The 17,157-nt window shown below is 40.6% G+C and overlaps 2 protein-coding genes and 2 long non-coding RNA genes across 6 annotated transcripts; 1 reads left to right on the forward strand and 3 right to left on the reverse strand.

The window, feature by feature from the left end:
* Positions 1–556: 556 nt before the first annotated feature.
* On the reverse strand, positions 557–2,554 carry LOC135605941 (uncharacterized). Of its 3 annotated transcripts, XR_010484608.1 has the most exons (3): positions 2,043–2,554; positions 743–811; positions 557–603 (listed from the first exon to the last, which is right to left on the reverse strand). XR_010484608.1 is itself a non-coding variant. In XM_065096577.1 (2 exons), exon 1 carries the CDS (start codon positions 2,409–2,411, stop codon positions 2,052–2,054), a length of 360 nt encoding a protein of 119 aa, XP_064952649.1. In that variant the 5' UTR covers positions 2,412–2,554; the 3' UTR covers positions 964–1,665; positions 2,043–2,051. The 3 variants fall into 3 exon arrangements, 2 of the variants coding, with proteins under 2 accessions (XP_064952649.1, XP_064952648.1); XM_065096577.1 differs by lacking the exons at positions 557–603; positions 743–811 and adding an exon at positions 964–1,665; XM_065096576.1 differs by lacking the exons at positions 557–603; positions 743–811 and adding an exon at positions 964–1,669 and having other exon boundaries at positions 2,043–2,551.
* Positions 2,555–4,753: 2,199 nt separating this feature from the next.
* On the reverse strand, positions 4,754–6,843 carry LOC135605026 (protein IQ-DOMAIN 6-like). Its single transcript, XM_065094703.1, has 5 exons — positions 6,707–6,843; positions 6,331–6,606; positions 6,018–6,245; positions 5,655–5,768; positions 4,754–5,554 (listed from the first exon to the last, which is right to left on the reverse strand). The coding sequence occupies exons 1-5, from the start codon at positions 6,773–6,775 to the stop codon at positions 4,850–4,852; spliced, it is 1,392 nt and encodes a 463-aa protein (XP_064950775.1). The 5' UTR covers positions 6,776–6,843; the 3' UTR covers positions 4,754–4,849.
* Positions 6,844–7,359: 516 nt separating this feature from the next.
* Positions 7,360–9,236, forward strand: LOC135605027 (uncharacterized). The gene is made up of 2 exons (XR_010484283.1): positions 7,360–7,457; positions 8,988–9,236. It is a non-coding gene; the product is annotated as an uncharacterized LOC135605027 (long non-coding RNA).
* A 1,943-nt stretch (positions 9,237–11,179) lies between these two features.
* On the reverse strand, positions 11,180–14,031 carry LOC135605028 (uncharacterized). The gene is made up of 2 exons (XR_010484284.1): positions 13,687–14,031; positions 11,180–11,433 (listed from the first exon to the last, which is right to left on the reverse strand). It is a non-coding gene; the product is annotated as an uncharacterized LOC135605028 (long non-coding RNA).
* Between the last annotated feature and the right edge of the window lie 3,126 nt (positions 14,032–17,157).

Consider the following 17,157-nt stretch of genomic DNA (forward strand, 5'->3'; position numbering starts at 1 on the left):
GAAAGAAGACCAGCTGTTAGTTTTATGTGGACAATGTTGATAGAAGTATGTCCAATTCAAATTGGTCGGAAGAAGAGCAAGTTGCAGATGTTTAGTATTGCTTCTTGAATCGCTGTCATTCATCCCTGAGAGTTCTGGAAACAATCGTGGCCCATATTTGACCGTCTCTCAGCTTGACAATGCAGCCTGCCATGGTTGTGCAGCGAGTATGTTTGTTAGAATGCCTAAATGATGTCGATGGAGGACTGTGGCTGCCCATCCAAGTCCTCTAGACTTGTGTGATAAGGAAGGAGGAGCTTTGACAATGGATGTGTATGAGTTGACTGAAAAAAGATTCTAAACTAGCTTGCAGTGAAGAGATGTCCATTCTTGAAATACTATTTAGGTAGGTTATGACAGGGATTCCAACCTTAAAGTTGTCATTTTGATGGTTAGGACAAAGAAATTTATTGCTGGAGTAGAAATTGTTGCTTGCTTGATTAGGGTGTGGAATGAGATACAGCCAGGTGATGCTTACCTACGTGAAAGACTGCAAATGAAATCTGCTATGCAGTTGCTCACCGTCACGAACTTAGATGGAAACCTTTCATGGTCCATTAGGACCTACAAAAGAGAAAATGAGTTAGAGAAAATATCTCACTCGGGATCCACAAGCAAACATTTCAGAAAATACTTCATAACCAATGCAAATTACAAACGTAAGCTCTGAACGATCGCATAACAAATGATCAAAATGGTGTACCAATTTCAGCGAAGTCTATGGACTTCAGGAGCTACCGGGTGATAGAGCGATGCCTCGTCTAGGTGTGATCTGAGAGAAAGGGGACAAAGATCGATTGTCAAAAGAGCGAACACAATGAAAGAGACTTGTGAAATGTTAACAAAGGCGACACACGGAGGAATCACAATCTGAATTCATCTCACAAGAATCAGAATGCAATGAAGATATCACCAGAGACGACATGATATAGCGGGATTGTGGTGAAACAGTTCGTGACAATATGATACACACCAATATAGTTCATATACAACGTTCGCATGGAAATAAATGATAGTAGTATTCATCGCTGCAACTTGTGGATTTGCAGCTACGTGCACAGCCCGAGGTTGAAGACGAAGCCACACACCGGGACTGACATTGGGTTCCGGTGAGTTCCCTTCGTACCACCGGACGTGGGCGAGCTGGATCAGCAGCCCCAGGCTCAAGGACTCCTACAACAGCAATGAGTACGCCTATCCCACTCCCAACGCAGTCTTCAGCTCTCAAAGAGACTGCTACAACGGCGAGAACTATGCCGTGGTTTCCGGCGAGGAACCTCTCTTCTACTCCGGTGGCTCGGGAAGAAACCGCTTCTGTGAATGAGTAGTCCCAGTTGTAGGTGTGACGAGGAAACCATGAAAGACTGCATTGAAGGCCAATGCCATCAGTGCTGCTCAACTCAAGCAGCGGTTTCTTTCTCTTCTTTTCTGGATCTAATTAGATACACCACAAGGCATTAGATCCCAACCGGCATCCAATTCCCCTTCTCCCTCTTTTCTCGATTTTATTCATTCTCCTTCGTGCGTTAGGCATCACAATTGTGTTGACCAAACAAGCTCCACGACGGCCATGGATCAGGAATCTTTGTTGTGCCTCCTCTTTCTTCTTCTTTCTTGCGGTTCTTCCTTCCTTCAAGAACCTCGAAGTTAGGATTCAGAACAGACCACGTGAACATTAATGCTATATACATGGTTGCCGGAACATCAAGTTGGAAGGTGACAACCCAAAATCTAGATCAGAAATGAGCAGGTCATATCGATCGAAAAAGAGATGCATCCGCATAATGATCATGGAAAGGCAGCGAGGAACTAAGATCATATTTGAGAAATGCAAATGGTTGTGGAAGTCATGCAACTCATCAAAAGAAAGAACCCATCCACAAGAAATACATCATCAAGCTAGAGAGACAGAGCAAGAGATAACAGCAGAACATCAATCTCTCTGATGTTTATAGATGCGTAGATCTAAAAAGATTGGATTATGACATGCATTGACACAATACCTAAACGAATCACCACCATCCATGCACGACCTTGGTGCATCTGTCCTTGAGCCACCTGAAGCTTTTCCTCAAGCCGCCCTTCATCTTCCCCTCCACAGCGTAAGCCTTGTATCCCGCCACCCTCTTCTTCCTCTGCAGCTCAGGGTCACTGAGGCTCCACCCAGACTTGGAGGAGGAGGAGCCGGAGGTGCTCTTGCCCTTCTTGAGCTTGATCTCTTTAGAAGCCTGGTTGCCGCCTTGGGAGGAAGCATAGGATGCACTGTAGCACCTGAAGTCATGAGGGCCTGAGATCGAAGGCTGAGGCCTGCTCCCATAAACCTCCATCTCCATCCTCCCATCCCCGTACGACCCTGACCTGAACTCCTCCATCGCACCAAATGGAGATGTCGAAGCAGAGCTTTTCTTCTCTTCTTCCTTAAGCCTTTCACCTCACCATTTTTTCTTGCGTGTCCGATGAATCAAAGCAGGCAGAGTGGGGGAGAGTTAAAGAGAGAGATGCTGTGCTCTCATGGGGTCAAAGGGAAGGTCGGTTGGCTCGTGCAAGCAAACAGCTGTTCTGAGAGACAATGTGGTGGTTGCTGCCATGACTTGTGGCATGACATCCAATTTGCATTTAGTTGTAAGTAATTGTTAGTCAAATATGCTTGGTTTGACCAGGGAATCTAATCTACTTGTCCTCCTGCTGAGGGAAATATGATCTGCTTGTCCTTGTTTTGGGATTGCTGCCATCCTTTTCTAGTCAATTGAATTTAGTTGAGAAATTTATCATGCCATGCAAATTACATTGTGTGTGTATGCAGATATGTTCTTGTGGCTATTATCCTATCTGAGAACAATGATGTTTTTTGTGCAAATGATTCATACTAAAAAATATTAAGCACAAGAAAAAAAAGAAAACCTAAGGTGATCCCAACCATCATTAATGTGTGCCCTTGATTTCACATTTTATGATCATTAGGCTGTCTTCATTGGGTTCCTTTTGTGGGATTTAAAGCACTGCTATTTCACATTTTAAGCTTTAATTAAGAAGAACACTAAGATGCCTGACCTGTTACTCTCAGGTTCTCTGGCTACTTGCACATGGATTTGCTATGACACCAGATCACTACTCTTGTCTTTTCTAAATAGCTTAAGCTTTTAAGATTAATTAGTGGTAATAAATTTTATCACAGCATATATACATATACACACACATATATCTTTTCTATTGTAATTCATCTGATGTTTAATTTATGCTTAAATGGGCATTTGTGCAATTCCATTTGTAATTTTGTCTTAAACTGTGCACTTGAATTGAGTTCATGCATCAAACTTAATCCAACCAATAGAGTTTCCAAATAGTAATATTTTGTAATAGATTAAGCTTTTGAAATCTAATAGTATCATTTCACAGAAAAAGATTTGTCTTCTTGGGGAACTGGACAAGTACATCAAAGCATTGAAATCATATGGCAGTAGCATTTCTTGGTACCAAATGTGAAGGTTTTTTGTTCTCAGGTGAGCATTCATATGCATCCAAGATCAAGCATCATTCAGTATGATCATCTAGTTCTTCACTGTTCAGTTTCTAGAATAATTTGGGTTTGTTTTGTTGGCACTAATCAATTTGCATGTGATATAAAATTTAAGAGTAAGATCTCTGGTCTAGAAATGCTGGTATGTCATGATGGCTTGAAAAGCATGGAGCCATGAATGCAAATAAATGGTAGATCACTTTTCAATTTAGATTTTCATTTGGTTCTACTAGTGTAGATTTCTTATGCATTGGAGATCTGTGCTTTGTCTCTATTCTCAGGTTTGAAGCAGCAAGCCTTTGTTGCAGATAAATATCTTGGAGGATCCATGATTCAGTTCAAAATTCTTGACATATATTACACAAATATCTAAACTATAGCAAGGCACAAAACAAATAAGCTATTGATCAGGTTTCGATTAAGATTAAGTTTTCATCATCATCATCATCATCATCATCATCCTTTAGATTAGAAATTCTATTGAGTAGTATCACAGGACTGCACTCAGAAAAAGTTGAGCAACACAATAGTAACCTTGACATCTTTGCCAGGTATGTGTTCTGCTTAGTAAGCTGACTTGTTGAGATTGGATCCAAGCTGGGAAATCTACATAGCAAATCAACACCTTGTTGCATTGCCAAATGCAGGTTCAGACAAATTGTTGGTTGTCATCTTCTTCAAGTGCATCAGAAAATTTGGAAGTAAGCTTCATTTTCCACATCACTTTGGAAAGTGAAACACTTGCTGAGATTCCTGGATCACCTGGGTCACATAGAAGTCATTGCAATTACCTGCTGCAGCTCTGTCATGCCACTTGATCTTGATATGCCACAGGATTACAGTGCTGGCATGACTAAAGAAAATTTTCTCAAACTTCATGGTGATCTAAGAATCCTATGGAAAACACAATTCTGCGGTCGAACTTGAGATTCTTACTGAATTCAGTAAGAGCATAGTCCTTCCAATTTGCAAGTATGGTATGCTTATCAATGTCACAAGTCACTTTAAGATTTTCTATCAGCACAATGCATATGCCTGCTTAGAGGACTCTTAGAGATGTTCAAGAATGCTTGTCAATGCCCTGTAATTTAACCAGAGCTTTTACAGACAGAACTTGGTACAACTAAAGAACTTGAAATTTCTCAGCTTGATCGAAACAATTCTAGTTTAGAAACAAGCAAGTGGCAGAAAGCATCCTGGTCGAAACAATGCAAATCTCTTGGCAAACAGAAGTTACAATTACTCAGATGTTATAATCACACATGACATCAAGATGTTCAATAAACCAGAATACTAAGACACACAAGCATGTCGTTTGCGGTAACAGTGAGTCTCTCTACTCATGCTTCTCATCGAAATCTTATCCTTCTGTGGCAGATGATTCTCTAGTTTGCAGCATAACAATGAAGGAGGGTTTGAACAGTCAGTGGTCTTCATGTCAATGTCAGATGAAGTCTTCCGGTGAGACTGAACACCCCTTGATGGATGTTCCTGCACTGTCATCTTCTGTGTATTCGAAGCCTTCTGCTTTGCCTTGATCGATTCAGTCAGGTTCATGTAGTTGGGCCTACTCCTGTTGCTGTCCTCAGTTCTATCTGAAACTAAACAGGCGCTGCTTGAGATCGGCGTAGACATGTAAGCAGAAGATGATGATGCAGAACCCTCATTGTTGAATAAGCCAGTGCTTGGAGATGAAGCACAAAGAGTTCTGCCGCAGTGGCTGGCAGGCATGGTTGGAGGTCTTGCTGAAATCCTCATGGAGATGTTGTTCTTCTTTATGTTCACTGGACCGAGTTCAGAACATGTTGAATAGATTCCACGGTTATCTTCTTTGCATTGAGCTTCAGAAACATTGCATTCCATCAACCTGCTCTCCCAGGTTTTTGCAGCCATCCACCGCTCTAACCAATTCCAGTTCCCACCACCCCTATCAAAACCACGATGCTTGAGAGAGGCCGGAGTGTGCTTTGACCTTCCAGTCACTGCTGGTCTTGATTGCTGAAAGAAGACATGATAGAACAATGCAAATACTAATCATCAACAGAACAAGGCAGATCTCCTCATGCTACAACAAATTATGATCATTGTATTCACCTACCTGATGAGATAGAGCATAACAAGTAACCTTCTCCCTCTTGACAGTTCCTTTCTGCCTCATGTGTAACTTTTCTCTTACTTCCTCTAACGTTCCTGGACTGTCACACCATCCTTCCTGAAATCCACAAGATGATTCAGAACTATATCGAGACATTATTCATTTTAGGTTTGTAATTCGACAAGACAAAGCTGAAAATAATTGCTTTGTAGCAATTCTCAAGAACATACTTGTGAATCAATTACTATGTACAGGTATCAGCTCTCCCCTGAGCCAATATAATATGATTCTGAGTGGATTAGAACGACGAGCACCAGATGCAACGCTATGTATCAATATGCACATGATTCAGCGAGAAAAGCTTGCCTCTGCTTCCTTGAGAGGATCCAGTTTGCCTCGACGAGCCTCGAGCATCTTCTTCACGGCCAGTCCCTCGGTGGACATGCGCGCCCGCCGCGCCCGCACGCGCGCCTGCACTCGGACGAGGGCCTGCATGCACCTCAGCGCCACAGCCGCCTGCTTCCTCACCTGCCGCCCGCGCACTATGGCCTGCAGCCTCACGATCCCTCTCAACGCCCTCAGCGCTCTCCTGGCCTTCGATCCCGACCAAGAAACAGAGGCACACGTTTTACTGGAAGAACGTCAAACGACGACCTCAAAAGCAATCTTCTTCTGTTACCAGGAAGGCGCGGAAGGCGGTCTGGATGCGGATAGCCGCCCACTCCTGCCTGACCACCTGGAAGTTCCTGGGCGGGGCGCGGACGACGGTCGCGGCGGCGGTGGTGAAGGCGTCGGTGACCGACGAGACGTCGGAGGCCTCCGACGCCACCGAGCGGTGGCAGATGCCCCCCGACCCCCGCCGCAGCGACAGGTTGTCCCATGAGGAGCTCCTCCACAGCTTCTTCCACTTCCTGCTCCTACCATTGCCACCACCGCCACCACTATCACTCTTTTCCTTCAATGCGAAACAGAACAGCCACCCCATTCAGTATGGTCAGCGCTCAAGTGTGGAAGAAGAGAAGAAACAAGAGAACAGCAGAGAATGCAGTGAGTACAGTGCCGTCCTGCGCTTGCTTCTTGAGGCCTGCCATGAAGGACTTGATCCACTTCCCTGAGCCACCCATACCTTGAAGTGTTCTCCTTGCAGTGGAACCTTACAGAAGCGAAAGAGAGAGAGAGAGAGAGAGAGAGGACACTCCGTGGGGTACTCTCGAGAGCATAGCAGCTCCTTTTGCATCGTATTTGAAATTCAAAGGAGAAAGAGAGGGAGGGGGAGGAGGAAGGGGATGCAGAGGGAAGACAGAAAGCCATCGCCGCACAAATACTGCGCTTTCGATCCTTTTGCTTTTGTTGGGGAACGAGGTGCCATGATGATGCAGTTGGTCGTACTCAATAGCCACGCGGTCGCGAATCTCAAAGCAACACGTCACAACCACCCCACTGGATCAATTCAAGAATCACACAAACCAATCGAGTTCAAAATGTCGCAGTGCGGATCTCTAGACCGGTGCGAATCGCAAAGCAACACGTTCGCCCATGGACTCACAACAGCCCAACTAGATCATTCTGGACCGTACAAACGAAATCAAGCACAGACTGTAGCGGTGCCGATCCCTCATCACCGGACTTGTGATGGTTCGCGAATCTCAAAGCAACACGTTTGCCTATATAAGCTCGGAACCATTTTTTCGCGCTGCTTTGCTTCTTTGCTTGGTCGTTGCTCTTTGAGATCTCCCGATCGGGTGGCAGACGATTCTATCAGTCTCGTCCTCATCTTCTCCATCTCTTCTCTTCCTCATCTAGATGGTAAGACATGTCTTTCGATTTAGATCTGTGATTTCTTTTTGCCTATTTCGGTTTTGGATTCTTTTATGGTTCCTGACCTCTTCTGATCCTTTCGGTTTCGAATTCGTTTAGGGTTTCTGACCTCTTCTGCTCCTTTTCGTTTCGAATTCTTTCAGGCTTTCTGACCTCTTCTGCACCATTTGGTTTCGAATTCTTTCAGGGTTCCTGACCTCTTCTGCTTCATTTGGTTTCGAGTTATTTCAGGGTTTCTGACCTCTTCTGTTCCTTTTCGTTTCGAATTCTTTCAGGCTTTCTGGCCTCTTCTGCTCCATTTGGTTTCGAATTCTTCCAGGGTTCCTGACCTCTTCTGCTCCATTTGTTTTCGAGTTATTTCAGGGTTCCTGACCTCTTCTGCTCCTTTTGATTTCGAAATCTTTTAGGATTCCTGATCTCTTTTGCCCATTTTGATTACGTATTCTTTTAGGGTTCTTGATCTCTTTTGCGCATCTAGATTACGAATTCTTTTAGCGTTATTGATTACTTTTGCGCATTTCGATTTCGAATTCTTTTAGGGTTATTGATTACTTTTGCGCATTTCGATTTCGACTTCTTTTAGGGTTTTCAGATCGCTCATGGTTTCTTTTCTTTTCCTCTGTCCGAATGGAATCCTTTCGGCCCGAAACCTGTCACGAGCCCTGTTCCCGTTCTTTGGTGTCAAGCTGTTGCTCTTGTCGGCCTCTTCGTCATTGTATTGTCTTCTTGTAATTTTCGTGCAGACCCCTTACTCTCTCTTTTAATTTCTTCTTTTCTCGATGTCTTCTTTTCTTGCTGTTAATTGTTAATATCCATATGCATTACATTTTTTTTGAATTCATAGTGATTTTGGTAAAAGATTTGGGAGAAATAAGGAAGTATTGCACCAAGAGTAGCTGGATTCTTGGCTATATATGCATGCTACTGTCTTCCACTAGTCAGGGCTTTGCTGGCGATAGATATAGGACCTTAATGTAGGATACGGATCAAACTTACACTTCATTGTCTGGATCTTGTCCATGGTATAGGCTTTCGTGGTACTCGTTGCGATTGATGTTTCTGAAGGATTATTCGTATTGTTACCTTTAATAATTTATTAGGATCCTTATTAGACGATCTTTAGTAGTGTGATATACCTATATTGAGATGCAATAAAGCTGATTCAGCAGTGTCTGAACTGGGATTCTCCAGTACAGAAAGGAGATAATTTCCTTTCTGTGACGTCTCTTTAATGATTAACGGACTCTTACGTTAGAAAAGCAAATCACAATGATTTCCATGATGCCTCGATAGTCTCAAAAGTTTACGGTTGTTTCATGTATAGGAATGAACGAGACTACTAATAAATTTGGCTTATGCATTTATGCCATGTGGTTTAGGGCCCACGGCAGTACTCTCCCTGACTGGGTCATCATCATTGGTATAAAGAGAAATTTTGTTGATGATTTCATGTGGGCGAACATGTGAGAGTAGAACCTAAGAGATGAATTCTAAGCCAGATTTGTTTGCTCTTTTCAGGGACGTCATGCCATTGAGAAAATTGTGATACTTAAGTGGCTCCAAATTGAGAGTTGATTTTGTTGTGACTCTCCTGACTAAATGCAAATGGTTGATATCTGCAATATTTGATTTTGGGATTTCGCGTACAAAGGGTGGATGATTGTTGCTATCATATGATACTCTGATGTTTAGGTTTTGAGAATCCTATGATGTTTGTTATGTCAAGAAAGCTTACTAGCATTCAATAATAATCTTGCTAGACGTGTATTTGTGATAAAAGTTACAATGGTTTGGCTTTTGTCGTTCTCAACCAGGAAGTACATTTCTACATATCAAAAGATGAAACCAGAAATGTTCCTGATATAACTTAACTTACTAGCTGTTTTATTTAAGATAACTTATGGATTAATAAGTTAAAAGACTGAACTTGACTCTTAAAGGCTCAGTTGCTGACCTTCAGGGAAATAGAGTGAGCAACTATCGTACTGAACTTTCTTGAGTAGAATAGTATTGTTCTATGAGGGTAACTGGAGTTGGCTACCACCCATGTGAAGTATGAATAGAAACTTGTTTGATTTGAAATTAGTTGCCTAAGTTGTTGCATTTTTGGTGTCCTTCAGAGAATTGGAGAGAGGACACCTGGTTGTTCTGTAGAAATTTTAAACTAATCATTCAACAGTGCTGTTGTGGGAAATGGAAGGAAAAGGTTCTTCCGTATGCTGTTGTTCCTCTCTGGCATTGTCAATTGTTCTGTTGTTGAATTGAACAACATGCTGCTGTTGAATTGAAAATTGTTACAATTGTGATGCTTGAGAGTTTTTTTAACAAAATAAATAATTGAGACAAAGATTATAATAATTTTGCTCATCAGAGTTTAAAATAATAGACAAGAACTGAGGTCTGTTCAATCTTCAAGAAATATTTGTTTCCTGAATTTTTGCATACACATTGCAAATTGACGAACAATAATGTGTATGTATGCATACACATGCATGCACTTGCTCATTCATTTTCCCTGGTAAATCTGTTTCATGAACAATAAGTAAATCCATACACCCTCACCGTGTAAGACATCATTAATTGAAGTAATACTTCTGTGTGCTCTCTTCAATTAGAAAGCAGCGTATCTTATTCTGATGATAATCATATCCCGCCTCTCCAAAATCAATTGTGTACTATATCCTCCTAATACCAAAATCAATTGCATACAGTATCACAGTAGGTTGCACATAGTGCCATATCCAATCAGGAAAGCAAGCAAGAAATAATTCTTTGTGAAGTGAAGGAACTTGCTCTTACCTGAACAATATTAAACAAAAATATACTTCCTTTACTGGAGATAATCATTGCTTCAGTATTTCACTCACCCACATCTGACGAAGGGTTCCAGTTTATCCCAGGTAAATGCAGGCAACATATATATATATATATATATATATATATATATATATATATATATATATGAGCTTACAAGGATTAGGTTTCCGAGTGAATCGCCAACGAGCAAAGAACTTCATCATGCTTATATTTCTGCAGAGGATAATTTTTTAGGCATAGAGGATGGCATTCATACAACAAAGACCAGAATCAATAACTATGTCTAATGAGGTTTTGATTCCTGTCAAGAAAATTGTGCTGGTGGTTTCCAAAATATGATTAAGAAGAGACTATGAGGTTCTGGCTTTTATCGTGTCATTAATCACTAACAGTTGTTATATTACGAAACTGTGAAACACAAATAGAAAGAGGTATAATGTGAAATGGTTTCCAGTAAAAAAATGACCGATTGTATACATGATGAATACTTTGTTAACTAATAGTTGTGACGATGGAATACCCCTGAAGGTCCACCGTTAGCTAAGAGCATTACACACATATAAATATTAAACGCTTGGATTAAGAATTGTAATTTATCATATAAAAACTATACTGATACAATATCGATGGAGTTGATTTCTGTCGAAATCCAAATCTACAAATGACCAAATTAATATAAATAAAATCATCTACTTGACTATGTTCTCTCTTTCCTAAATAAAATCATTTATGGGGATGTAGCTCAGATGGTAGAGCGCTCGCTTAGCATACAAGAGGTACGAGGATCGATACCTCGCATCTCCAGTTTTAAATCTATGACAATGCAACTCAAGAAATATGGTGCCGTCATAATTTAACTATTTTTTTAATTCTAAATAGACAAAGAAGATGCATTTGTTAACAAAAATCAAATTGGCAATAACTTTTATAGTGGATTCTCAAAAGAAACATAGTATTGCCACAATTTGACCATCCTTTTGTTTTTAAGTAAACAAAGAAGATGCACTTGTTAACATAATCTTAATCTCGCTTCACGGTTATCTCAAATATGACTCCTTCAAGGTTGGCAATAACTGATCTCGTCCCATCCACTTCGTCGATTTGCAACTCATGACGGATAGCTTCACTGACAACCATAGCGTCCATCCTGTTAATAGGAGACATGCGCATAATCATTAATCGTGTCATTAATCACTAACAGTTGTTATATTACGAAACTGTGAAACATAAGTAAAAAGAGATATAACGTGAAATGGTTTGTAGTAGAAAAATGACTGATTGTATACATGATGAATATTCCACTTTGCTAACTAATAGGCGTGACAATGGAATACCCCTGAAGGTCCACCATTTGCACAGAGTCAAATGTTACACACGTGTGAATATTAAATACCTAGATTAAGAATTGTAATTTGTCATATAAAAACTACAATAATACAATATGGATGGAGTTGATTTCTGTCTTCACTTTGAAATCCAAATCTACAAATGATCAAATTAATATAAATAAAATCAACTACTTGACTATGTTCTCTCTTTCCTAATTTTTCAAGTATATGTTTTTTCTCTTTCCTTCCATTTTGCTCTCTTAATTAATATTCAACACTTTCTAGTCAAATATACACGATTAGTTTGTCAACAAATTTATTATCATATACAAACATTTAGTTTGTCAACAAGTGTTCTTAGCATCTCATGCTACAAAAAACAAACATGAACATAGGACAGTTCAATTGTATTACCTATGAGGATAAATATATTATACAATTTGGACAGTCTACAACCATTAGATATGTAGCTCACGACAGTTATTATAGCTAAAGCAGCAATTACCAACATATGGACTATTGTTACAAAGGATACAAATTAATACATGTGATATTTTTCAAGCAGGAGTAATCTCTTTCTTAAAAAGAATCAAAGAGCACATGACCTATCATCACTTGCATTTTCCAAAGCAGCTACAACATCAGCAAAAATTTCACTAAAGAAAAAAATCAGCAAAAAGAATATATATTGGACTATGTGCATGTAGAAAGCACCAGTTGGCCTGAACCTTCATACCGGTGGTTCTTTAAAACAGACCGGTTTTTTGGGGGGGACAGAAATTTATGCTGTAGCATTATATAGTAATGAAAATGTAGGTAATTGATTCTGCATTTCGACGTACCACCTCATATTTAGATCAATGATGCTAGGTATTTTTCATGCCATTAATGTAAAGAAACTGATGAGGTCAATCTTTTGCAAAAAGTTTAGCAAGTGGAACTATGAATATAGAGTGAACATGTTAGATCATAGAAATACTTTTACTAATGTCTGAATCACACTTGTTTACCTGGCCGCAAATAAATTTCATCATCAGCTTTTACATGAAATTCAGCATAAAAAAGGTTGAAAGATGGTTTGAAAAATGATAAACAAGAAAATGAATACAATCAAAGCTCATGCATTTTGCAGTGCTGCTTAGATCTTCCAAATTTCTTCCTCTCATGGTGATTCAACAATCATATACATTACGGGTTAGTCACAATGGCGCCAAACATCGAACAACAAAACCAGCAAAAGAATCTAATATTTATATGCAATTGCAGGGGGAAATTTATTGAAAATATATTGCATGAAATTTATGTGACAAGCCCCAACATAAAATTGTCTTTGTTTGTAACTTTCCACATAACAATTACTATGTTTGCTCTTGTAGCTTTGTTATATTTCATCCTTATCATAGACCGGCAAATTCTTGTCAAACAACAGATTTAAATGAGTGTCTATCTAAGCATACTTTAAGGATAAAAGTCCGTCATCAAATGACATTTCCTGTTGAAAGGGCTAATTTGATTCAGAGACTCATTGAAGAATCACTTCGAAATTAAAATCTCTTTTCATTCTTTCTTATCTAAGCAAGGGTTGGAAGAAACTATTAGTCAGTTACTGTTTTATCACTTCTTGCAACAAACTGTCAAACATATTTAGACAGCAGCTTCTACCGAGCCTCATTGCCCTTAGCATTTCGAAATCAAGATTTCCTTTCAGTTCTTGCTTCTATGCAAGGATTGTAGCTCTTGTATCTCTATTTAAAATGCCCTTAAAGATCTCTTTCTTGACCCACATCTGAACTACGCATCCCATCGGTTCAAGATTCAAGATCGCAGCCTAGGTTCTCTCCTTTAACAACATCTAAACCTCGTAACCCATCAGTTCAGGATTCGAAATCACAACCTAGAAATAATATCTAAACCCCGGATCTCATCAGTCAAGATCGCAACCTAGAAATCACTTCTAAACCTCGTATTCCGCCAGTTCAAGATACGAGATCGCAACCCAGAAATCGAGAGTAAAGATGCACTAGTGATTCATCGAACGCATAAGCAGCAGACGGTAAGAGAACGGATCTCACCGAGACAAGGCGTGAACCAGGTACTCCGAAGGAGAAACCCCCAACGAGGACCTCGAGGACCGCGATCATCTTGGGCCCGGCCCGCAGCGAGGTTCATGGATCCGGATGTGCATAGGTTGACCCCAGAGGGGCTGCAGGGGAAGACGGTGATGGTCCGATGGGGGGCAGCTGCGGACGAAGGCGACGATGAGTTTGCTGGCATCGGATAGATGAAGTAGGAGGAGATGTGGCCGAGAAAGGCGCAGCGGAGGGCTTATTGGGCCGCGAGTTTCTCTTCTTCTTGATGAGGTTGTCGTCGCTGTCGTCATCGATGGAAGAGGAAGGGTAAGCGGAGCCGTGACAATTAGAAACTTCCGAGTCAGTTAGAGAGACGATATATATATATATATATATATATATATATATATATATATATATATATATATATATATATATATATATATATATATATATATATATATATAAAAGCGGGAAACTAATGACAAACCGAAGTTGTTGATGGCAAAACACGAATCTCAACGCAGGACGGACGGACGAAGAGAGATGAAGTTTGCTTATCCGGTTCTATGATTCTTTCATGATATTTTCTGATTTCTTTAAAGGAATGCTGAAGATTTCTTTTTCCCCCTTCTTTTACATCATAGCAACACATTCAGGAAGAGTTGAGGAAGCGTTTAACTGAGATTGACTAAGAAATTGGCCCACAGGCTGCTTCTGTTCCAGCTCAGAGCTCAGAAGCTTTATTCCAGTGTGAGTTGTAATGAGGAACACATGGATTTCATGTGCACAAAAGCCAGCTGTTTGTTCGATCAGACCAAAAGAAGAATTCGTTAGGTGAAATTAATTTTCAAGATGATTGAAGCATCTGTCCATTGATGTGATTTTTGATGTACATCAGAGAGGATGAGACAAATTCTGTGATTTTTAACCCTTCATATGATAAGAAGCAATTTTATTATTGTTAGATTGTATGTTAGTTAATATCGAGAGATAATTTTGATGGGAGAAATTTTTTTAATTATATATTTTTTTCTAAATTCTTACTCTATCGATCATTATAACATAATTATAGTGATCATATAACAAATAAGAAGAAATATATATATTGTTTTTTCTATAACTTCAGAGAAAAAAAAGAAAGTACACAGTTGGGTATCACCCAGCGGATATCATTTTTGCATGAGGGCGACCACTCATCGACGGTGAAGGACTCGGCACAAGAGCACAACTCGCCGAGCACCAAGAAGTCGCCAATCAACCCTAATCCCGACTAATGCCAACCAGCACTCCTTCTCGAGAGCTCAGGTACCTCATCATCCGAATCACCCCGCAAAAAGCTTCCGACATCGGCCCGTGGATCTAATCGTGACTCACCAACCACGACACATTTATTCACTAACAATAGTGATCATATAAAAATAAGAAGAAAAAAAATATTTTTTTCTTTTTCTATAACTTGATAGAAAAAGAAAGTATACAATAAAATTTTAAATTATCATATTTATTATTTCATTCTTGACATTAAATTTTTTCGCGTGATAGTTACCTTCATCCCTTCCAAATTACAACACGGTAACTGTTATTTACGAACCTCCGAGTGGAGCCACTGCTTGCATTTCGAGTGGCTGTTTCAGTTGTAATATTTGACAAAAGACAACTTTGCATATTACCATACAGTGCTGATAGTTCAAATTCACTGGTTACCAATCAGTGTTTTCTCGTCTTCTGCTCCCTGCAGGTGATGATTTTGTTGCCTTGTCACTGTGCTAATACTTTCCCCCCGTGTTCTGTACTGCACAACATATCAGCCGAATCTTGGTCCCCCCACATTCAATTGGGTTGCTCTCCCTCCCCGGTCTCAGATCTTGTCATTTGCTCACCCTTTACCAGAGGTAATACGAAGGACTCGAGCAGTACTTTATAGAGGTCAGAAGTTGGACGACGAGATGACAGCGAGATGAAACCGGATGATATATCCTCAATTTTCATATGTATTATCTATCCCGAGGAGGATGAAGCTCAGCGTAATGTGACCATAGAAATATTTCCACCTGCCCATCTAATGATTTGCACACTAATGTTTCTATCTGTCAAGTACAAAGGACCGATGGGATACGACCGAGCCTGGCTTGCCAATGGAAACGGAAACTTTCATGTAAATTTCCGCAACTGGCCGCAAACCTCATCGGTCATCTTTTCGGAAGAGTGGAAGAATAAAGATCAAGCAGAATTCTAGGAGTCAGAAGGGGATCATCATGATTGTAGTGTTGGGTATATTGCTCTTCATAATTGCAGCAGTCTCTGCTCCAAATTTAATGAAGCTACCTAAGGACAATACCAGGTACTGTTTCATTCATGCATGATGGATCTGCAGGCAATTAATTCCCAGCTCTAGACTTCAGAAGAATGATGATGCGTCGATCACCATGGTCCTGGCGATGCCGGGCACAAGGTTTCAGTTGCATTTAAGAACTCAATGGTGTGGATGGCCCAAGGCGATCTCTGACAGAGAGTAAACAGTACTGTGGACACCGAAAGCTCAAGGATATTGTTGAGAAGGCGTGGTTGTGATTGAGTTGCAGGTCACGTCCCTGCGAAGCTCACCCGCCACCTCCTGCTTATCCTTCTCGATGTGGGGTGTACGACGGACGAGTAGAATCGAAGGGCCTTCGGCGATGCGGGGAGGCGTGTGTCGTCCACAGCCAAATGTTCTGCTTTCAGAAAAGAACAAAGAAGGATTAAAAATGGCTGAGAAATCTTCGACTCTTGTAGGCTTTCCTTTATCTGAATTATCTCTCTGCGTTCCGCATACGAAATGTTACCATGCAAACAGGGAAGAGGAAGGGCGACCCGACATGGCTGAGTCGAGGAAGCTCGATTGTTTGTTTGATCCAACGATCTCGACATGCCTTTTCCTCTGCACGGTAACCAAGTTCAAGATCTAGGAGCTGCAACAGTAAGAAATCTAGGTGCTGTTGGGCTGATGGCCCATATTCAGCCCATGTGGATTTTATCAGCCCACAGCTCACACCCCATCTTAACCTAACCCTAATTAAGATTAGGGGGGTGTGGTGGCTACGTTTTAGAGGCAGATTAAAGCTATAAAAAGGCAGCAACGAGGCAGATCTTTGTAGCGACGAGATTCCAAAGAGAAGAAGGAGAACAAGGCAGAAGAGGAAGAGAAAGAAAGGGAAGAAGACAAGGACAACGCAGAGAGACTGTTCACAATCATCTAGCAGTGTTCTCATCTCAGGTTAGATCAAATCTACAGTAGGCTCTTGCTGTGATTACTTGAGAGGTTTTAGATATTGTGGGCCTTGTATCCCAGTTATTCTCTTGTGGTTGTTGCTTGGGTTTTGGGCAAGAGATTGAGATTTGTATATTCATTATTCTCATAGTGGATTATCTCTAGTTTGCCCCGTGGTTTTTACCCTTCACATTGAAGGGGTTTTCCACGTATATCTTGGTGTT

This window comes from Musa acuminata, chromosome BXJ2-2 (genome assembly GCF_036884655.1).
Source record: "Musa acuminata AAA Group cultivar baxijiao chromosome BXJ2-2, Cavendish_Baxijiao_AAA, whole genome shotgun sequence".
NCBI lineage: Eukaryota > Viridiplantae > Streptophyta > Magnoliopsida > Zingiberales > Musaceae > Musa > Musa acuminata.

Coding starts and splice junctions, on each gene's coding strand:
- LOC135605026 (XM_065094703.1), bottom strand. CDS start 6,775: ATGGGTGGCTCAGGGAAGTGGATCAAGTCCTTCATGGCAGGCCTCAAG. Junction 6,607..6,706: donor AGCAAGCGCAGGACGGCACT/GTACTCACTGCA, acceptor TTCGCATTGAAG/GAAAAGAGTGATAGTGGTGG. Junction 5,769..6,017: donor ATCCTCTCAAGGAAGCAGAG/GCAAGCTTTTCT, acceptor TGTGGATTTCAG/GAAGGATGGTGTGACAGTCC.
- LOC135605941 (XM_065096577.1), bottom strand. CDS start 2,411: ATGGAGGAGTTCAGGTCAGGGTCGTACGGGGATGGGAGGATGGAGATG.